The following is a 23,163-nucleotide window of genomic DNA, read 5'->3' on the forward strand; positions in this document are numbered from 1 at the left end:
GTCTGAGCCATTATCAATTATTCCATCCCTGCACACTGCTCTTTATCCCTCTCTGTCCAGTGCCAGCGCTGCCACTCCTCTCTCTACATCCCAGCTATAAATTATTTCAAACTTCTTATTGCTCTTGCTACATTTCTTCCTCCACTCCTCAATCGACCCTGAACCAGACACAGAGGGAGAGAAGAGGAGGTGGAGGGATGACCAGCGTACACACTGTGGACCTTTGGCCTCGTGAATTCCACCTTCTCCATGCTGCAGCAGTAATGCACATGTAGTCAGAGCACCGCCGGGGGTGGAGACTGGAAAGACTGACTACATTTGTGTATTGTTCCATATAGGCAGGGCAGTGTTAGACCAGAGATGGAGATCCATTGTGAAGCATCTCTCTGCTTTCGTCATGAATAGCAGCATTCAGAGGTCGGAGGGAGGGAGGCGTGAGGCAGAGAACTCAACAATAGCTTTAAGTTTTATGGTGTTCCTGTCGCCGGCAGCAGAGTTTTGGCACCAGACCAAGGGCAACATACACACAGCTGCACAGCTTGGCTACTCCAGCTGAACTCTTGGTCTCTCACACACATACAGTATGTATATATACTCTCATGTCTCAGTCTCACTTGCAAGCCTAGCACACATCTTTTTCTGTGTTCCTTGCAATGCCCTCCACCCCTCCCTCCCTTCTGTCACTCCTTCCCTGCATCCATTTCCAGCAAACTCCTCTCTGTCTACACTAAGCTTTCTTTTGTGTAGTTTCTCACAACAATGCTGCTTGTTTTTCGAGGACGCTGCCTGGTAGCCTCTCTGCCTGGGTCACCCGTGGCTCCTGCATGTCACTCTCTTTGCGTCTGCAGTGACGTCTGAGGGCATTATCTGCAATAGGCCTCTGTTTGTTTTGGGCTGCTCTGGGCTTGATAATGGCCCATTACTGAGGAACGAGAGGCTCATAGGCACCTACGTGGAAACTGGAAAGACCCTGCTAATCTGGATGCTGCCCAGCTGGCATTCAACTCAGTATAATTTAGCTACTGTTTCAGTAGTTTTTAGCTAAAACTAACTCCACAGTAGCCAGCAGCGTAACAGAACTGGTGCCTATTTTTAGTGCAGTTTCTTTGGTTGCAGCTAATGATATCACTTTGCTGCTGCCTGCCCTCCCTGCCTATGTTTTTATGGTGTAACCGGACACTGGGCATCCTGTATATAAAGCCCGGGAGATGTGTCTGAAGATTTGGGTGATTTAAGCAGCAGGAACATCTTGTTGTTCCTCATGGGTAATTTAGGTTGTTTTATCTGTCCTGCACACCTCCCATGGAAAGAATGTAAAAAATTCAGTTGACAGTTGCATCAGTGAAAAGAGGGGACTGACAGCTCTGATTCAAAGTCATTCCTTCTTTCGCACTTCCTGTCATTCTTGCTTTCTCTCTTTGTGTATAACTGTGTCCTTTCCGTCTCTCTCTGATCTCATGATAGTGATCATATGATTTGGCTGTCTAATTGCATGAGTTCAAATCAGTTCACTGTCAGATTGTGGAATAAAGGAGATCATCAGGTGACACAATGAAAACATGACAGCTATTTTTATTTGGAATTTCTTGGGTGAGATAATCATAAAACTCCACGTCCTCACCACCTGCCCTGCACTATGAATCAGATTGTTTACTCCAACACTTTCCTCTGCTAAAAATTCCCTCCCTCGTGATTTGAGTGTTTGGCAAATAAAGCTTCCCAAAGTTACCAGTACTTAGGATCTGATGTAATTCAATGTACTATTAAGCTGCTGTTAGCACCAACACCGAAATGTAACAAAGATTCCTGAAGAAAGGGTGGGGTTTATGGTTTTAAAATAGGCATCTTGCACGGTACATGATTTGTTGGATAAGGGTCAAGAGGTTTAGTAGAACTTTCTCCTGCTAGAGGTATCTGGACCTTTACTTACCTACACTACACTTAACTACATTTACCGACATTTACTACAATGCACCTACTTTTAGGCTTATACAGAGTATGACACAACCCATCATTTCCAGTCTCAATAACAAGATAACTGGATGGCTGACCAGCTTGAAATGACACATAGTCAGCAGTTCAGAAACCATATTTGAACACCTGACCTTAGTGATATGCAAGGGGAGAAAGTATTTCGGGTCTTGTTTGAATGTTGTGAAAATGCATTCTTCCCTTCAAAGAAACATGTGACCAGTCTGCATGTGTAAATGTAGACAGGTCTAGGAAAAAGAGATGGGAGAAGAGGGACCAGTTTCCTAGAAATTAGAATGAGTCTCTTCTGCACCATTACTCTACAGGTCTAAATTAGGCAGCATTAGTCAAGTAGATGAGTGTGTAGCCTATACTGTGTCCTTAGTGTGCAGAGTGGTGTGTTACCTAATCAGAGTTTGGCTGGCTGGAGAAAGTCCTGTTTCATTGTGTTAGTTCTCCTGCTTAATCCTCACATACCAGAGGGTTGATTGTCCCATGTCTTATCACTGTTATCTGTCATTATGTCAGGCAGGCAGAGTCCCTGACACACTGTGTGCTCCACTTCACCTCTGTACCACAATTAGCTACTGTATGTGCAGTACTCTTATGTTTGCGCAATCTTGTTCTAAGTACCACCATACTAGAAGCCAACTTGCCAACGGCCTGTAATCTTATGAATGTGCATAGCTTATTATCAAATTGACGTGCATCTTTTTTGTTAATTCAGTGCTTTTGAATTGAGTACAGAATAAATTTGGTTTACTGGGACAAACCATAGCAAAACTTGTTTGCCAACTTGTCTGCATTTCTTGCAAAACAAGGTGACATTCAGGGTTTACATGGATAGGAATGAACCACAGGTAATTACAGATGAATTTAGGATTTAGAAATTCCACTGAAATGAGTTCAGTCTAGCCTTCTGTCTAGACATTGTGCTTCTGTGTTCAGTATGCCAGATTTTTTATTTATTTTTTTTATCCTGTCAGACTGCAGAGCTTACAAAGACTCACTGAGAACCAGTGTTGGGGTTTAAGGCGAGGTTTAAGATTTTTCGGGTGATTCAGAACAGAGTAAATTGTTGCAGCACTGCCTGTTGACTCTGGAATACTTTCCATTAACCTTTCCACAATAATACAGGTTTTCCTGGAAATGTCTGGTTGCACAAAAATAGTGGATAGCCTCCAACCTATCAAAATCAAGTGTTCGCCCAGACTGACATAAAGAGCATTGAATTTCCCTGTATTCCCTGAGTACTGAGTGTGCTGACAGTGGGCAGGGTGGGGTCCTCTCAGCTGCACTTATCTCTGTGGCCATACCTGCCACACTAGGGTGGTGCTGCCTCTCTTCATGCCCCCTAAGCCAAACATGATGTAGTTTTCCACTTCCCTCAGCTGTCTGCTCTTTACTGTGTGCTGTACTTTTGTGTGTAGCTGATAAGCCTGTTCCTGCTGTATGTATTGTCTCTTACACTGCTCTTGTAAATTGCGCCTGTGTTGGTGCAAACTAAATCAGAGAAATCTGAGATGCATCAGAGAATCCAATGGGGTTGCAGTGTTGTTTTATTGGTGTTGAGCCCGTTTATGCTTGCCTTTCACAACCAAGTTCATGCAGGCTTGTGTGACTCTTCAAAGGGTGATGCTGAGGTTCAGGTGGAGCAAAACCACACAACTGATTTGTAATAGAGCCTGAACCATATTGATATTGGTGAGTAAAAAAACTCAGATAACGGTATATTGGTTGATAAGCATAAATTAGAATATAGTATGTACGATATGCACCTCATGCATTATATACATGTGCTGTTTTTTGGGTTTGGGTTTTTGTGTACTGGTGGTCCTCAGTATCGATAAAATTGGTCAGCTGATATATTGGCTTTACTCTAATTTAAATTAATATTACTGATTCCTGTACTAGTGTTTTTGAAGAATTGGGACCATAATTCCCCCTTGCATAACATCTGGGTAAACTGATAAGATATGCAACATATTGTATGCAAAATTGGGAGACAAACTTGACTCTAATAAATCTAAACTTACCATTCCATTTCATTAAAACAGGATTATCACTTATGCACTAAAATGTAGGCTAGATGTCATAATATATAAAAATGAAGTGCATACATGATACATATCAATACATAGGTCTGGAGAAACTATATGTTTTGCAAAAAAAATAATGTGACAGTTTTTGCACACTATATTTTAAACTTGTAAAGAAATAGTCTGCATGAAGCTAAGTTTATTGCCTCAGCACTCTCTGACAATCCTCAGGGTCCTCTGGTCTACATGGATCCAATTTCTCTGGGGTAACAAAACTGTCGTGATGTTTTTGAGGTCAATAGCATGACAACGGTTGCCTGGCAAATGGAGAAGAAACCCCCCTTTTTTCGGTGGGAAAGTAGTGATGTCACTCTCCCTTTTCCTGCAGGTCCTTGGTGGTTCTCACAGTTTAAACAAGCACAAACACACACCATCAGCAAATGCTCTCTTTGCTTCTGTCTGTGCTTGTCTCCCTGACTCACTCACTCTCTCTTTCTCTTCCACAGATGTAGAAAATCAGCAACTTCTCTTCCACTGGCTCATAAACACAATCCCACTTTGCTCAGCAGTAGGACTGATGACTGAGTGTTACTGAGTTTGATAAGCACAGTAACTGAGTGAAGACAAGCAAGTGTTTATGGTAAAGCAGTAGGCAGTTGCACAGCAGCTCTGATTTGATCTCATCGCCACCGAACCGCAATGCGGGGTTATGTTGTAGGTGTAGTAGTAGACGGTTTCTCATTCAGCTTGAAAAGTGCTGACTGCAAGCAGAGAGGAGGACAAGGCTACTTTTAGATTTGCCTGCAGACAAGGAAACTCCTGCTTGCAGAGTGAGAGAGAGAGAGAAAGAGAGAGAGAGACTGATGTGGAGAGGGGAGGGGGAGGGAGGGTTGTGGGACAGAAAAGAGAGAAATGTGTGTGTATGTGTGTGTATATGAATGTGTGTGCAAGGGCAAACAACCAGTATTTTGGCTTGTGGCTGGGGCCCAGGTCTTTGAACTCTCCTTTGTTCAAAGCAGCAGACATCTGTCTAGACTTCAAATATCGCCTTTCCCTGATTCACTGTTTCCATGTGAAAGAGGAGCGACTGCGGTGTCACCTCTCAGCTGGCATAAAGCTAGGTGCCAGGCTGTAGATATTTCTCGTTAAGCACAATTAGGTTGCTAGAAGTGTTGATAGGCAGTAAAATGCCTGTCAGCTTGAAAGGTGTTTTTGCACACAGAGATGGAAAGTCCAATGCTTTTGCTTGAGTCACCAGCTGCTGTGATTCAAAGTAAAATACTTTCATTAAGTAAGCAAAGGAAAACTTTGAAGATGGACTTTTATGATTCATCCCACTGGAATACCTGGTGTGCACACAGCTTTTACCTGTCCTTTCATGGTCAATAGGTCTGACACTATAACTGCTTTTGCTGGATGATATATTGTCCTAGAAATAATTGTGATGAATGATGATGAATGATTATACTCATTTTAAGATCATTTTATACCACTGGTATGATACCATAATACTGCAAGTACACCTTTTTAAAGAGCAATCAACTTTTAGTTCCTAAGAATATTCAGATATTGGAACCAAAAAGCAAAAAAAAAAAAAAATCTAAATAAATATAAAACATAAATAAAATAGGAGTGCAGAGAGTCAGTCATTCCTTAACAGGCTGTCAATATACTGCCAGTCCAGTTTCCCAATGGTTAGGACCTTGGATAACAAAAAGTGCAATGTAACAATTTATTGTCTATCAATAAGTTAAGTTGATATTATACGAATATCGTACAATATTATTTAGCTGTATTGTATGATATTTCAATAATATAATTATCATGACAGGGCTAATAGCTAAAGGAGTAGTGCATCTCAAAATGAAAGTTGATTCATTACATTACTTGATATAGGTCAGTCAAAACTGGACTAAGCCAAACACGCAGAAGGTAGCCCCCATAGTTCCATCTTGGCCTTCTGCTAAAGTGATGGAGTTAATGGAGCCATCTCTTTACAGCTTTAATGAAAGCATTAAAGGTCCATCAGCTTTCTCCAAGCAGCTCATTTAGCACAGACAAGACTACAGAAGCAAACAGAGCATTTGACCAGATTGCTGATGAGAGCATTTTGAACCAGCAAAGTTAATGAGATAATAAGGAATATATTGGATTTTTGGGATCCACAGTACAATTGTTTGGCTACAAAATACTTAAGATTATGCTGATGAAGCTGTTTGGAAAAAAAATGATGGACAGTTTGTGGCTTTTTTGTGATATGCAAAAAGATGGGGGAAAAAACTAAAACTTAAGCAGCTTTTATTATGTTGAATTCATTGACATGCAGACCTCCCAAGAGAATTGGCTTCAATTCTATTAGTTGGAGTTTAGGTTGCACCTGAAACTAATACTAATGCAGCCAAAGCTTCGCAACATATCTCCTCTGTTGAAATCTCCAACTCTGACACATCCGTCATCGTGTAAGGTGATTTCAAACCATACAAACCTGTCCTTCATACTCCCCAACCACAAGCAACAAGCCACTTGCCGTGGCAGAGAAAACAAAACATCGGGTCACTGCTACATGTGAACTCCACTGGGGATATCTGATCACACTGTGTTACTCCTCATAATAAAATACAGACAAAAGCTTAAATCCATTAAGAAAATATCCAGAGCTGTCAGGTCCTGGTCCATGGATGCCGTAGAAACGCTATGAGAGTGCTTCAAATGCACTGATTGGAATATATTTAGTGCAGCTTGCAACTCTTTTGATGAAATCATTGACACAGTGACATCATGCATCAAGTTCTGGGAGGAAATGTCCCTGCCATCACTACCAAAGCTACCTACCAGTGACATTCTGTGGCAAGACTAACCCTGGTTCTCCAAAGAATTATACTTTCTATGCAAAGAAAAGAATCGTGCATATAAAAAATGGAGACAAGGATCAATACATAGCAGCCAAATATAATTTACATGCTGCAATAAGAAAAGCAAAGTCCAGCTATGAAACAAAACTGGAGCAATTCTCATTCAGTAACACCAAATCAATACTGAAAGTATCATGTATGATGTCCTGAATTGTTTTTTGTTGTTGTCATTGTGGTTCTCTGACTGTTGGCTGCAAAACTACTTGTCCCGCTGGGGATAATAAAGACTACCTTGAACCTTGAACCTTGAGAAATCTTAAGGACATGACAGAGTACAGCTACTGGACCTCAGCGAAGTTACAGACATGTAGATAACTGAATTTCATTTTGGAGTGAACTATTCCTGCCCTAATAAACCAATGCAGGTGGTAAAAGACTGAAAGAATTTTTTCTTTCATAGAAATTAATTATTCATGCAGCTATAACAGCATTTGTTTTCAGCGGTGTTGCTTTATAACAAAAACTGCCCCAATCTGACTCCCACTGATCGTGGTGTTTAAAGGACCACACATACAGCTGACAGGGCTGTCTCCCCTTTTAGCCTTTAATGGATATCGTTTGTATTAGTCAGCAGCAAAAGGTTAGGGGTTTCTTTGGTTCTAGGCTGCAGTATAGTAGTACTGTGCAAGACACACACACACACACAAACATATGCAGGCGCACTTTCATCTCTTAGTGTTGGTGTTAATGGCAGTGAGTCATAATGGTTACCTGTTCTGAGCAGTTTGAACGCAGTGCTGATGAATGGCATGTGTGTGGGTGGGTTTGTGTGTTCAAGGTACAGTAAAGCAGTGGGGCCACTCTATTCTGTGCAGTAGGTGGTCCTGTTGAGGTTACAGTATGAGGGCTGCTGTGTGTGTGTGTGTGTGTGTGTGTGTGTGTGTGTGTGTGTGTGTTTATTGCAATATGGTGGGCTGTGGGGGGGTGGTCTCTTTCTGATCCTTGGGGGTAACTTTTGCTAGAGTCCCGCATGTGGATGGTGGTGCCAATGCCACACATACACACAGACAGGGGTGGGGTGTGTTCCCACCCATAGAAACTCAATCAGGCCTGTGGAGCCGGTAGTAGCTGGCATCACATCACAACGGCTGTATAGTTTGACTGAGGTGACTCATTTGAGATGGATTGCCTGCAGAGATGGCTTTTGTGTGCCAGTCGGTTTGAAAACCGTTTCTCCCCCTCCATGTGCTGGTTCAGCTGATATTTCAGAGCTGTAGAGATGGAGGGCTGTTTCTTTATCTTTTTCGATTATTACTGCAGTAGGGCTTCTTGTGATCTATTTTTTCTCTCTCAAAGAAGGTCGTGCACAATATGTACAGGAAAAAAACTCAGTAGATGAGATGCTGGATCAGAGGATTAGTTTGAATAAAGAGTTGGAAAAAAAAAAACTAAAGGGGAAATTCAAGGTTCAGATACTTTTTTCCACTCTTTACTTACTCTCTTCTCCCAGGCAACACCTCAACTTCGTTCAAGCTGAGCTAGGGTATCTCTTTGATCTTCATGGTGAAATTCTGATTTTCTCTTGACCCCTTTACACACAGGTCAGAGGTCACGGTCAGCTACAAAGTAGCAGCCCTGAGGTTGGCAAGAAGTCACTGTTTTGCTTGAGAAAACTTCAGCAGGACAGAGGGTTGTTGCTACAGTGGTGTGAAAGTGATATTGGTACATTCCCACTCACAAAGTAAGCTAACAAGGATGCAGTTATTCTGCCCTGGTTTCTTTTTTCTTTATATTTTTATTTCAAAGTCACCGCTTTGAGTAATTACAGCAGTCCTTAAGATACACTCCCCGCGACACAGGCTTCCCACAATGCTGGTGCCAGCTTTAATAAAGACATTTAGAGATTTGCAAGTAGTTGTGTGGTGGATCTTTATAGGCAATGTAGTATTTATTATTAACAACAGGGCCTGTGAAGTGTGCTTAACAGTTTTCTGCTGCAAAGAGAGCATATAGACCACATACAGCTCTGTTGTACTCAAGTAAAGTATTCAAGTACATCATGTGCCATAATTTTGCTTTGGCCAGCAGAATGTGATATCACAATAAACAGGAGAATTATACAGCATTTCAGCCTGCACAACAGCAGGGGAATGATGTGTTTTCACTGGGAATTTGATGCAACTGTAATGTATTTTGTGGACCAGTTGCCAACAAGTGGTGGTGTACAAAATGGAAAGGACAAACTTGCTTTAGGGGCTGGTGTGCCCCCTGCCCTGCTCCAACTCAAACCACCAAGGCACGGTGACTTCACCAGGAAATTTGTGGGTTTTTTCCTCTGTTCTTGTGGAGGGAGTATCTCAGGGAAAGGAATAGCTGTTTACTTAGAGAGCTGGGAAAACTGTGTTCAAGTCCACTCTTTTCCAACTTTCTCTAGGGATAGTTTCCAAAAGGAGGAAAGTGGTTTTCCAGTGGAAATTTCACTTTCAGCCTAGTCATGATTTCCCCCTGTGAAGAATGTTTGCATTTCTCATGTTATCTCTTTTTTTTATTGTGACACTTCTTAGCTAACTTCATTATCATGTTAACCGGTTGTACAATCTGCTTTGCTTGATGGAGCAAAGAAGTGCAAATTTTTTCCTGGCACCAGTAGACTACCTGCTCCGCCAAGCTATCAGCACTGGTATGAAATAAGTTGATGACTAACAAGTAAATGCAGTTTCCGCTTCGAATGAACTGTTTGTGACATGTTAGTCAGCCAAGAAACACAGAGTCCTGGGGAACAATATTGTTATAAAATACTGAACCCAGTCACTGGAACTGATCACTTTCTGACCAAAGGGGGAAGGTTTTGTTCCCCCAGCATAACTGTCATTGGGATGATCATTTACTTGGCATTGTACTCTATAACCTTTCATGTCCCTCTTTCATGTTATTAATAACACTTTAGCTCTGAGTCATCTGCCGCCCTGATTTCTGTGTAGTGATTAGTTTCTTTACATGGAAATGGAGCACTTTACTCAGCCTCTCCAAAGCATTACTCAGAAAGACAGATTTTTCCTTTTCCTTACTTTTTTTTTTTTTTTTGCCTTCATTCCTTCCTTTGTATTTGTTCCTGAAACAAATGCAAAGCTGCAGGATCCAGCTATAGCATCAAAAGCATTGTGACGGGACCACATCCTGCCAGGCAAATAGGGTCTCACAAAACATACACATACAGTCGAACAAGCCATGGTGTGTTGTTACAAGCTGCTTTTCAAGTTTTTTTTTTTTTTTTCTGTTGTAAGATCCTCTCCATCAGACATGTTATGCACAGTCCTATTATTGCACTTTTGTTGTATTTTGTTTTCACTTATTGTTACTGCAGCATGCAGCTTACACATCTTAACTTATTGTACCTTTGCAAATGTATTTGAGCATTCAGTTACCAAAATTCTGAAGAAAATAAATCTAAAAATGCCAGATAGTAAATATGGATATGCAAATAGAAGCACCACTTTCATACTTGACATGGTATAGAGGCAATCTCAACGTAACTTAACATAAATGAGCTAAACCCTGAAACTTGGTACTCTGCTGTGGTGTTTTCGGGTCATTGCACAAGCTAAGTTCAGAGAAACAGCACTTTCAGTTTCCTGTTCCCTGCTGTGAAAAGACCGTTTTGGTGAAAGAGAAGTATGTCACAACAAAAGGCATGTGTATTTGTGTGTGTGAGAGTGTGTGACAAAGATGTGCGAGGGAGAGAGAAAAACAGGCAAAAAACGGAAGCAAGAGAGCAGGGGAGGAGAGACGCCAGAACTCCCACAAAGTTGGGGACTGTAGGATGTGTCTGGGCTTGTTCCCATCAAGTCTGTAAATGATTACCAGGAAGTGGAATTAGAACTCCGGGATAACGTCTCCGACCTCCAACCGACTGCAGCCTTGAATCCCTGCTGGCCCCTCCCTGCCACCGCTTCTCATCACATGCACTGAACTTTCCAACATTGTAGGGAAATATTTATATTGCTGCTGCTTTGTTTAAACTGTGATATCCTGCAATAAGACCCAGAATGATATTTATGGTTTGGTGCCTATCAGCGTAGCCTACTGTTACAGATCTGTACACACTCAAACAGTTGGCATTATTGTGTTTTCTTTGGTAGCAGGACTTGCAAGACTGATTCAATGCTCTTACAATCCCCTAACACTAACAGTGTTTAAAAAAAAAAAAAAAAAAAACTCTACATTTTTAAAATCACAGATACATATTTTAAGTATCTACTGTACACAGCTTATATTCATAAATTTTCACTATTTTTGTGAAGTATTCTTGATTGGCACTGTGCATGCTTACATGTGGGTGTGGCCTCCTGGTGCACATTGACTAAACCTTGTGCACAAATTTGGTACCGGGCCAGATGAAGAAACCTTGATGATGCCGTCACTTTTGGGAACAGCCCTGTGCAGGAAGAGGAAGTGTGGAAAAGAAGTCATTGAACCTTACAAAGCACTGGCGCTGTTCTGCTTCTGCATTCACCCGACTGCACTGCCGCTCTATATGAGCTGCAGAACATCCTCTTGCAATAAAACACTTTAAATCATATACAGTCTAACGTAACAGTGTTTACACAGCATTGTTCCCTGCTCAGACTGAGCTACCAGCCCATGTGCTCATATTTACTTCATATTTACTGATCTCTGTTCATCATGTTGCGGCAAGATTATCCCATGCTCTGTTTGGCCTGAATTTATCTAAAACATGCAAGAATTGTGGGGGGGGGGGGGGGACATTTTTAAGAAGTATTGTATGCATTGTAATTAATTGCAACACAATGATGAAGAATGTCCACCAGAGAGCCTTGCTTATGAAAAAGATGTAATTCAAAAAATACTCCATAGTGACAAAAGTAGTGCAGAAAACAGCAAATTGCATAAACAGCAATGTTTTCAGTCCTAAAAATAAGTGTATTTCTTTACTACATTCCTGCTCTAGAACCAAACACACTTGAGGTGCACAAACATATATGAGGAGTTTGCTAGAGCGCAGACATTTTTCCTTTTTTGCCCCTAGTTTCTCTAACAGAATGAAGAAACACACACATCTGCATCACTCATTCGTGTTTTGTCCTCATTGCTTTACGATACAAACCTTACACCAACCCGTACTTCCTTTATTTTCTGCCCTGGTGTTACTTATTGCATTGCAGCAGAACAAGCACAAGGTGAATGTTATTCATGCATTTTTGCTGTTGTTTTTCTTTTACAGAGCGTTGCATTGCCCAGGATGTCTTCGAAGACTCCCAGCTCCAACAACATTGCCCATGCCAGGAGGACGGTGCAGCAGCTCAGGATAGAAGCGGGCATTGAAAGGATAAAGGTGCAATTACAGAGATTATTATAATATTGTTAATGTCGCACATATCTGTGCCATGTAGGAGGAAACTTCATAAGATAATTCATAAAGGATGTCTAGATGCATGTGATGGATTAGATAGATAGCCTTTATTGTCCCAAAGGGAAATTCGTTTTCACAAACTGCCACAAAACCAACACTAAACAACACACAATGCACAAATAAACAACATCACCAGGCACCAAACAACATATGGACAGAGAGTGCCGTCGCAGCAGAGCATGCGCCGAGAGTCACCTGCCTTGGTATAAAAATATTTGAGAGGAAACCACTGGATAATGCAGATTTAACAGGCTTTTCAAACAAAATATACATTATACAGGTGCATACAGGTGGCTTCTCTTTCAAATACTCTTATACTTTTTGAGTTTTTCTCATTTTGGGACCCTGTTTTCAGCTTTCATCCAGTATGGAGTTTGCTCTTTAATCTCTTTGCTGATGTGTGTGTGTGTGTGTGTGTGTGTGTGTGTGTGTGCATGAGTGCTCATCTTGTGTGTGTCTCTTCCATGGGTTGTGCAGGTATCGAAGGCCTCTGCAGACCTCATGAACTACTGCAGTGAACATGGCAGAAACGATCCTCTCCTCGTGGGCATCCCCGCCTCAGAAAACCCCTTCAAGGACAAAAAACCCTGCACTATATTGTAGTGGATGCCATGTGTAGCCTTTATGTGTTTATTTTTGCTTATTAATGTTGCTGTATTCTTTTTGTTGGGATGAGTGATAGGTGGACTGTGATCTGTATCATTACCGTATGTTCTGTAACAATTCACCAATTCAACCACTATGTTCTCAAAAACAGCAATCCAGAATCAGTGAAGTAGTGTGCCATGGCTGCCCCTTTACCTTGTTTTAACTCAAACTACTGTCCTCGCGGTGCCACTGTGCAGTTTGAGTTCTGACCACTAACAAGACTTTGGTTGTATGAGTTATAATGGTTTGGCATTAAAAAGTGCATGTGTTGCTCAAATAATAACCATGTTAGTCATGTTAGTTATCTGAATATTTAAAACAGCCCTGGCACTGCCTGTGGTCATTCAGTCCTTTCTCTGTATGCAGTTTTATCTTCATTGGGCAGTGACTGTTAACATCTGTCTGGTTCAACTCAGTGGATTCATACAGCCAAAGTTTCCTTCCAGCCCTTGAGCAGCGTATCTGTTTAAAGTTGGCTAATGCTGTCTCTTCTCATAGGGATTTTTAGAGTCCATTTCCACCAGGGTATTACAGTTCAGGATCAAGGTTTTATGTTGAGCATTCAAAATGTTTTTGCGATGAGCGTTTGATGGGGCCAGTCATGTACCACTTCTGTTGCTAAATTAGGTTACAATAACTAAAATTATTCATCAACCCACTATGATTGTAGGATAATTTTGGCCAGTGAGGAAAGGGACATCGATTGTCCATTGCATTATCCATAATCTGTTGTTTTCCTGTTTGGGATTTGCAGTATGATTACAACAGGGCAGTATTGTCTTAAGCTAAATTATCAAGCCATCACAAAGAGATAAGTTTGTATTCATTTGTATTCTAAGATCACCTTCTCTCAATTTAAAGCCAGTGGGATAAAGTGGATATCAGTGCTGTGATGTTTTTAGAAACTCTTGTCTTTTAAGAGAGACTGTCTTTTAAGATAGAGTATTTGAAGGGTTTATGTGAAAGATGCATTTTTGAAAGTGTGGATAAACCAAGCTAAAATGAAAATGCTTTACCACGTCATATTGGGTACTAACCACAGTTCTCTTGAAATTACTCAAACAACAGATGAACAGTGCAGGGCATAAGCCTTATTTTCATTGTAATTGACAGCTGACATTGGGTACAGGGCAACACTGTGTGTACGCAGAAAAGGTTTTAAAACCTTGGGACCAAGCCAAACCATTGATAATGCATTTCAAAATGTCAAAATGTGGGTCTGAAGGAGGAAAAAAAAACATTTTTTCCTTTTTCTTTGTTTTGTCTTTCTTTTTTCCTATAAAGTTGAATTTTCCGAGGTACGTTTTTGCAGGACACTGATGACCCAGCTGTTGGAGCAAGCATTCCGCAACACTGTGAGCCTTGTCAACTTCTTACTCATCACTTAAGTGTCTTCGTCTAGTGAATGTGCACATCATTGTCTTAAAAAGTTTTTTGGCACAAGTATTGTAGGTGCAGGTGCAGTAGATAGTGTGCATCAATAACAATACCAATACCACTTTCCCAAAACTGCTCTCAAAAATTCCTTTTTAAAAGTCTAACCTTTGTGTTGGTGGGAGGTTTTAACCTTCAATTAAACATGTCCTGGGAGGCTTATCTTACATGGTCAATTTGTGTGATAACAGAAACAGAATAGATATTATAAATTAAAATGTTCTCACTCAAAAGCCTTACTTATGTTTGCCTTGTATTATGAAGAACACTCTCTCTCTGAGTATTTTCTTTAAAAAAAAAAAAAGTTTTTATTTCTGTGTTATGAAAGTGAGTTGTAACTCTGTTGTGCCATCATTTTGTCTACATGTCGTCACTAGCAAATGATGTTTAATCGTATTTGACTACCTGGTGCTCCAATTTTCAGCGGTTTTGGTATTGTTGCCTTCTCCAAAGGGTACTTTCAGGTCTTCAAATCAGCAAGATCTAGTGTTATTATCTAATTGTATTTTTTTATGATTGTCTCTAACAGTCAACTCTTATCACTTGCAATACAGATGATACTTAATCGTTCCTTTGTGCCACTTAAAAGTAGATTTATAGATCACTGTTGTCATGTCATCATTTGTGTCCATACAGAAACTCAGCAATGGCCTTACTGCACCACAGATTAATAATTAAACTGTCAAAAGTTACAGTTTTAGAATTTCTTTACCAACCTTTGTATGAAGACATGACTATGATTTAAAAAAAAAAGAAAGAAAAAGTAAAGCATTCCTACAATATTGTACTAATGTCTAAATAAAAAGCAGTTATATTAACCTGGTGTATTGCAGACATCTGTTAATGTGGTTTTACTTTAACGTTAAACTTACAATAACAAGCTGGATTTACATGTGACACAGAGTCAACATTTTTATCCCAGTCTAATATAAGAAAAAAAATCCTGGTGATCTTGCCATGTTCAGGCAGCAGTGAAACGACTCGTGCCACAGACATAAGAATCTGATTTGAACTTGTGCTGTAAATCCAGCTGGTGACCCTTTGCCTCTCTACTGTCGCACAGTCTTTCCTACTGTTGTTAATAAATGAGTTTATTACGGCATTCCTTTGTCTGGCTTTTATGGCTCTCCTCCATAGCAGATATAGACAGGCAGATCGAGAGATTAATTTAATAATCCCCATGAGAAAATTTAGGCAGCTGTATTGACTATAAAAAAGAATTCCCCTTTGTTTGGAATATCTCACTGGCAGGGCTATGCTTTTTATATCTTACATTACATGTCATGCATCAGCACAGCATTTGACATTGAATTAGCACAGATTTAGATAAGCTAACAAGTAAGTCAAGGTTTTTCGTTTACTGACAAATGGCATGGGACTGACATCCATGAGCAAGAAAAAAAAAAAAAGATTTTCAACATTTCATTTCGGCCTAATAGCATTCAAGAACACTTGCAGATGTTTCTTCATAGAGGCAAAGGAATCTATAGCAATCTTATCCTGAGATCAATGAATCATTGACATTTGGATGAAAGGGTTTTTGCTTTAGAAATGCCGTCTCTCGTGCTCACTTAGCATTTCACACAGGCTCTAATCAGTAGGGCCAGGCCAGAGAAATCTGCCCTGAGTTATCAGTGGCTTTGTGGCCGTTTCCTCTCATTAGGTTCTGGCCCAGCAGTCATTATTTATACCTAACTGAGTATAGGATCGGCCCCGGCCCTTTCATGGAGCCTGTCTTAGTCCACAGAGCACAAGAGGGCTAAATATGGAAAGTGCCAAACCCTGATTTCCGCTCTTGGAGAGTGGAGCAACTATTTTGGGAAAATGTCTACTTAGCCTGAAGGCTTGTTTTCATTCTCTGTTGGTGGCCACTTGGGTCTCTGCGACCTTGTCTTTTGCCAGCTGGTGGGTAAACAGCATGTTAGATTCTACCACACACAATCATGCAAGGATAGTATCCGTTGTCACCTATTGTTGAAACTGTAAAAATACTGAATTGCTTGTGTCTTTTCTCACACATAAAGGAAGCTACAGATAAAATAAGATTCTCATTTATTGTCCAGATTGGCTAAAATACTAACAGGCTCTGATTTTCTCATGGATTTTTTCTCATAGGTTGTTCCCTCTTCCCTATTCCCTTAAGGATGCTGCTGCTGGGAGTGCATTGTTATTGTGCATGTCAAACAAATGTAAGCATCACATACAAAAAAAGGTCAGTTATCTCATCTGGCTAACTTCATATCAATCTAACATAAAAACAACATGTACCATGAATCACAGCACCATGCATTGTCCATATGATATCAGGCACAGCGGTGTTGCAAGATCATACTTCACATTTGTGCATCTGCACTGGCAAATTTAAAAAAGTACATGAAGCATGGAACAAAGTGCTATCCTAGTGATGTTTCCACCATGCACCGATTTGTGACAGACACGATGTTCTCCATAAGCATGCTGTATGCCTCTAAAAGGTATGTAGTGTGCAAGCCACCAGTGCACAGACTCTGCAGTAATCCCAGTGTGTCATTGTGCAGCAATGTGAGATGATAGAGGGGAATATGGCCAGCGCCTGGCAGGCAGGCCCACTGACCATGTACCTCACTATTAAAATCTGGCTTGGCAGTACAGTGTCAGTGTGTTGGAATGTGCTGATGTGGGGGAGAGGCAGGGGAGGGAGGATGGATGAGAGGCAGAGGGTGGTGTGTGGTGGGTGGGGGTTGATGGAGCTGACTATAGTGGCACCTCTGTTCCTCTCGTAGGCCACGCTACACACAACAGATAGGACTATTAAAGCCAATTTTAGCTGAATGTATGCCTATGGAGCTGGAGCAGCAGCAGCGGCAGTATTTCCATTCCACCTCTGTGCAGCCGCTCCGCTGCAGCCTCCTACGCCTCCATAGCTTCCCATTTGCAGGTTGCATCACACTTTTGAAATGCACCTTTCATAATTCATGCCTCGCACCCATAACTAAACTGTAACTTTCCTATTTTAAATTGCAAAGTTAATTCACAATAGCATTATCTTGAGCTGATGTTTGCTTTTTCTCGCCACAGGGAACAGTGCATTGATTGTTGTATGTTCTTAAGCTATGGCACAATGAGTATATTGCAATTCTTCATTGTACCACTGACCTGGGTTATGCAATGTATTCCCTGGGTTGTACATGACAATGCATATGAAGTGCAGACTGACTTATCAAATTTATCAAATTCTGCTCAGATTCATAAACACATAGGCAATGCTGCACCTAAATAATGGCTGGCAATCAATAACTCTGTGCAGCTCTGATAAAAAATTAAGAGATGAGCCCATGGGTGCCCCAGCGGCTCACCCGGCAGGGGACATACGATGTGTCTGAGACGAACCCTTCACTGCATGTTGTCTCCTCTCTCTCCCTGTCTTTCCTGTCTCTCTCCACTGTCACTATCAAATAGAACAGAAATGCCAAAAAAACTAAACAAAAATTGAAATAGGAATTCATAGTTTTGGAATAAATATATTTTTCTGCAGCAGAGAGTCCCAATTCTCTCTTCAAGGCACCCTGGGCATTCCACATACTTGTTAAATCCCATCAGCAGGCCACCTGATTGCGCTTAATGAGGTATTGATTAGGTATTGATTGCGCATGCCAAGACACATCAAATCTGTTAGAAAACAATCAGGGTTATTCCACAAAATATTGACAGATGAACACTTCCTCAGCAAGGACAATGTTAATTTTATGATATGATATTGAATATACACTTGTGTGCTTTGCATTATTCACTGCACAGTGTTATGAATGTGTAGTTTTGGTAGTCGTTGCAAACAAATCTGTATTCAGTATTTTTACTTATATATAAGATACATTAAAGAATATTCAGTTGGATTGTATATGTCCATAAAATGCAAAACTGAAGGTTCTCATGCAGTCTCTGATTTTTTCCCAGACGGGTGTACTCCCTCACGGAAAACTGAAACTAAACATCGACCCCGTGTGATTTGCCGGCCTCGAGGTCCAGACTGGTTTAGGTGCCAACACGACACTTACATCAGCCCCCTCGACTATTATCTTTAAATAACCTTTCACCCTGCAGCATGACAATATCACATGACATCAGTGTCACACCTTGTCACATGCCTGAGGATACAGCCAGGCAACCTTTAACACAGTGCCCGCTGGATCCAGACGGCCTGAGAGGCTCTCTGGGGCAGGGTAACACTTCAGTCGAGGCGTTTTTTAAATCTGCTTTGGGTGTATTGTAAGAACTTTCAGAGCGTGCCATAATGTATGATGGAGACAGTCATTATGACTATTTTATTGTGTCCTTCCAACGTAGCTCATTGTATTCAGGACATTATATCATCATTGTGGCATATATCTGTGTGTAGACACAATGTTGTGAACACAATAACACAAAAACAATACATGACTGATACTTCATATTTGCATGTTTCCTCTATAGAGCAGATGATCTCGTTAGATGTGGTGGCACCTTGCTGCATGCATTTACAAATTAATGAGGAAAATGTGATTTTCATGAAACCACTATATGCACCATACGTTTCCCCTATAGAGTAGTTCATCTCATCAGATGTTGGGCTGCCCATGTGTGCACCTTTACATGTTAATGTGGAAAAAGTGATTTTATTTAAACTAATATAACCCCCTCATGGTTTACTATGGAGTTTATGTTAATGCCACTGATATTTAAGTCAAGAATGTGTTGACAAATTATATTTCCTGTTTAATGCAGTGATTATTAATGAATGGCCCAATTAGTATAACTGGTTTGGTTTAATGTATTATGGTAGTAATTGTGGGACAGGTGTAGGAGGATGAAGTCCCTCGTTTTCCTGTGTTTCTTTTGTAGCTTTTTGACCTGGTCTCAGCAGAAGCCAGGTTTGTTGTAAACAAACGCAGCTCTCCCAGTGGAACTCGTGTTATAATGAAATATTGACGTCTGCAGGGGTGGTGAAGTGAGCAGGGAGACTGTAACTGGACAACCCTTGTAGCAGCAAGTATTGCTCTGGCTAGGGTTAGGGTTACATTTTGTAAGATTTTCTGTGGAGTTCAGTTTGAATAACATTAAAACCTGCCAGGTGATCTCCCTCATATGAAAGCTGAAGTTTGACCAGAAAGTGGATCTTGCAGCTCAAACATGAGACAGAGCCTCTCTTGTTTATCTGATGACCATGACTCTGCATTTACAAGGGGAAGGCCTGCCTTGCATCACCTCAGTGACATCATCAGCACTTGCTCACCTACTCACATGACAGAGCAGGAAAAGGAAAGGGAGGGGGGGATTGAAGGAGTGGTTTAGACTGGTTTACACAACTGCTTTGCACGATACTGCCTCTATTACAAAAGATTCCAAGGAATTTCAGTCATGTGATTTGCAGTAAGCCATACCAGACTTTTTTTTTTTTTTTTTCAAGAGCAGCCGGCAAGCAACTGGTTCCAGCAGCCTCAGAGCTGACATTTGAGCTAAGTTGTACTATACACTTATGACACCCCATTATGGATAATTAATTGTAGTGAAACACCTGCAATATTTGCATTGTTAGCGCATATTCCCTCTTTGACTTTGCAAGCACGTGTGCAATTGTCACAAACTCTATTCAAGGAAGTCAGCTGGTGAAATTGCAACCTAAACTGTCCCAACAAATCACAGGGAATGGGTGAAAAGGGAACTGTTTGGATGAATGAACATGGTCCTGCTGACCAAGGCAGAACAATCAGCAGAGAGCATTGAGGATTATTGTTCTCTTCAGCTCATAGATGTCACCGAGGCCAGCATGACCCCTATGATCTGCATGTGACTCCTCTTTACAACTGTTTGCAAAAGGTCAAAATTCAGCTCAGCTCTGCTAAATTTCCAGAAATGCAAAATGAAAAGACATCTAGTTCTGGCTCCAAAAATACTTTTTATTGACCACAATACATCTGTGTCCTGAATTCAGATTTTGCAAATAGTAAAAGTAAAAAATGAAACATAAATACACTTAAATATCATTATAAATAACTTAAATTGTTTAAAAAAAGAAAAGAAAAATGAACTATTTCACTTGTAGGAAAAACCAGTTGGCATAGGAAACACTGAAAACACAGAATAACTTCATTGGATATCTAGCCCTTCCCTTTTAAGATAATATTGACTAGAGCAACATCAACACCAACAATTTAAATGAAATGCGTGAAATTGCAAATGTCCAGTGTTTCAACAAGTGCTTTGTTTCTGTGGGGAGAGGCCTAGGCCTTGGTCCACTCAACAGCTCACTTTTCTAGTTTCTCCCCACTTTTCTGAGTATCACAAAGGCTTTACCAAACAAATACATGATACAACCCTTCTATACGGTGTCCATCTTCACATTAAGAAGCACAGACGCTTTTTATTTCCACCTTATGACGATACATAGAAAGTGCCTCGCCATCTCATCTTGGTTGCCAAGGCTGACAGCCACAACTCCCAACAGTCCTGTCGCAGTGGAAATCCACCTCCTATCTTTTTTTTTTTTATTATTTTGAAACACATCCCATCTAGAAGGTGGGGTCTTTTTTCCCCTCCAAATTCATTAACGTAGATGTTGCTTTTCTGTGCCATCAGGAGAGCTATGGAATTTGATCTCTGTGTGGTAATGTGTCCGTCAGGGTTCACACCACTCTTCCTGTGCAGAGAACAGTCCTTTCATAGGTCTTTTCTGTCGTTTGGAAGATTGTTCATCGTTCGGGCAAATTGATGATGGGCACCCACTGATCCATACAGCGGCTCTCCCTGCAGAAGCGGTTCACTTTGCTCAAGGCCGGGTCCTTCCACGATGACGAGTGTGGACTCTAAAACAATAAATGAGTCAAGGGGGAGGTGGGTTGATTATTAAACAGTTCATGTCTATTTTTTTCACAAGTTTCACAGATGCGCATGCATTACAAGTCAAAGTTATTTCCTTCAGTTCAAATACCTCAGAAGTCATATGAGGGAAAACTCAGTGTTGACTACCAGCATAAAAACATGAACTGGCAAGTCCCTTGAGTTAAACTGATATGTGTCTACCTCATACATGCAGCTAAGGGCTTATGCAAAGTCATGCATACACATTATAAAATGAACTACGCACAGCTTCAGTTCCATTCTTGATATAGCCTAATAAATGCTGCACTATGTTGACTTCACTTAAATTGCTATACATGTTTTGTAAGTTGCACAATGGAGATTGAAAATATATTCACAGATTATAGAAACAATTTCAAGCGCACTGATAACTTTTTGGCTGTAATGTTTTATCAATATGTGGTGCAACAATGGGATACAGAAGACTTGTTTGGCTCATAAAACTTGAAGAGTGACACAAAGAGGTGCTTACCGTGACCAGGACACAGTGCAGGTCCATGGGCTCACCCCCATTCTGCTTTGCCCCTCCTCCTCCACCCAGGATCTCCGCCAGGCGCCTGGTGTTGTTCACTCTCAGGATGTTGATGTCGTTTTCACAACAGAAAGCCTGGATGAGCGTGAAGTGGATCTGAAGGGCCACATCTTTCACATCCTCGTCATCCGTAGCCAGAATGCATAAAACTACATTATCAGGATCTCTGAAACGGCAGAACAAAAAAAGAAAATAGTTGTGATTAATTTATTTTTAACTTCAGCATGAGAAAGCAGTGACTATTACATCCTGAAAGCCTGGCAGATCAACCTTTTAAAACCTCACAATAACTTAGATTTCATAAAGTTAAAAAAAAAAAAAAAAAAAAAACAATCCTAGCTAAATTGAGGCAGGGTACATCTAGTGCACACTGGTAACTCCCTACAGCTCACATTTCAGTGTATATGTGAGCAAGAGATCTCTAACAACCAGGCTTTGATAAGAAGTCTGGAGCAGCGTGTCAGCAGATAACCACGCAGCTGCACTTACACATTGAGTGACTTGGCTGCCTCGTAGACCCCGACGGTGATGCAGCCTTGGGGCAACGCAGAAGTGAGGACCTCCTCCAAAGCCTTCGCCACAGAATCCATTCTGCAACACAGAGGCACACATTAGCTGACAGTAAACACACCACAACGACGCCAAATTACACTTTAAACGTCTCCTTTGTGTTAACGTTAGCTAGCCGGGCTGCTGTAGCTAGCAATGCAAGGCAAGTTGTTCGCTGTCACCACGGTGCATGAGCGATTTTACAGTGAAAATCTCTTTGTAGCACCAAGAATATACTAAGAAAATAGACATATTGACTTTTCCCAATTTATTTGGCCTATTCTTGGACATAATACGGAAAGCCGGGTTGCAGCTTACCGTTAAAATATTAAACTGTCCAGAAAATACGGTCTCGCGACACGTACTCAACAAGACGGTTAAGCAGAGCGAGCCTCGTTTTAGCGTTGAGTGATGTGTATTTGATTTTAATGAAGTTAATTACACTTAAATTACACTAATAAAATATATACATATATATATATTTTTTTATCATGCATTCATCTACTGCATGTCCTGCGCACAAACAACACAATACAACGAGAAGCAGGCTGCCGACAACACGTGAGAGACATACGCCGAATACAAATACAAACTCCAGTTTAGTTACCTTTCTTGAGAATAATCCCCACTTAATTCCTCAAATGTCATGTTGTACATAAAATCCAAGTCCACCATAGACCAAAGCGTAGTGATGATTCACGATTTTCGCTCGGTGATGACAAACACACACATACACACACGCGCTGTATGACTGTACTTCCACTGTGCTGCAACTGAGAGACAAATCTGGTAACTTCTCCTAAAACCCGTCTGGAACAATGCAAGGCAGTCGGA

The 23,163-nt window shown here is 40.9% G+C and overlaps 2 protein-coding genes across 2 annotated transcripts in view; one reads left to right on the forward strand and one right to left on the reverse strand.

Moving 5' to 3' along the window:
• gng12a (guanine nucleotide binding protein (G protein), gamma 12a) overlaps positions 1–15,477 on the forward strand; it is a 29,454-nt gene extending 13,977 nt beyond the window's left edge. The window contains exons 2-3 of the mRNA XM_030074975.1: positions 12,105–12,215; positions 12,771–15,477. Coding sequence (XP_029930835.1) covers positions 12,123–12,215; positions 12,771–12,896 — 219 coding nt within the window. The 5' untranslated portion in view covers positions 12,105–12,122 and the 3' untranslated portion in view covers positions 12,897–15,477. The remainder of the gene's footprint in view (positions 1–12,104; positions 12,216–12,770) is intronic.
• Positions 15,478–20,266: 4,789 nt separating this feature from the next.
• On the reverse strand, positions 20,267–23,128 carry gadd45aa (growth arrest and DNA-damage-inducible, alpha, a). The gene is made up of 4 exons (XM_030075412.1): positions 22,937–23,128; positions 22,270–22,371; positions 21,721–21,946; positions 20,267–21,193 (listed from the first exon to the last, which is right to left on the reverse strand). Exons 1-4 carry the CDS (start codon positions 23,002–23,004, stop codon positions 21,080–21,082), a joined length of 510 nt encoding a protein of 169 aa, XP_029931272.1. The 5' UTR covers positions 23,005–23,128; the 3' UTR covers positions 20,267–21,079.
• Between the last annotated feature and the right edge of the window lie 35 nt (positions 23,129–23,163).

The sequence above is a fragment of the Myripristis murdjan genome, chromosome 17, assembly GCF_902150065.1.
Source record: "Myripristis murdjan chromosome 17, fMyrMur1.1, whole genome shotgun sequence".
NCBI lineage: Eukaryota > Metazoa > Chordata > Actinopteri > Holocentriformes > Holocentridae > Myripristis > Myripristis murdjan.

What these genes read in the sequence shown, in the direction of transcription:
- gadd45aa (XM_030075412.1), bottom strand. Translation starts at nt 23,004, where the DNA reads ATGGTGGACTTGGATTTTATGTACAACATGACATTTGAGGAATTAAGT. An exon ending in GGGGATTATTCTCAAGAAAG is followed by an intron (nt 22,372 to 22,936) that starts GTAACTAAACTG and finishes TCTGTGTTGCAG; the next exon opens with AATGGATTCTGTGGCGAAGG. An exon ending in TGCACTGTGTCCTGGTCACG is followed by an intron (nt 21,194 to 21,720) that starts GTAAGCACCTCT and finishes TTATTGTTTTAG; the next exon opens with AGTCCACACTCGTCATCGTG.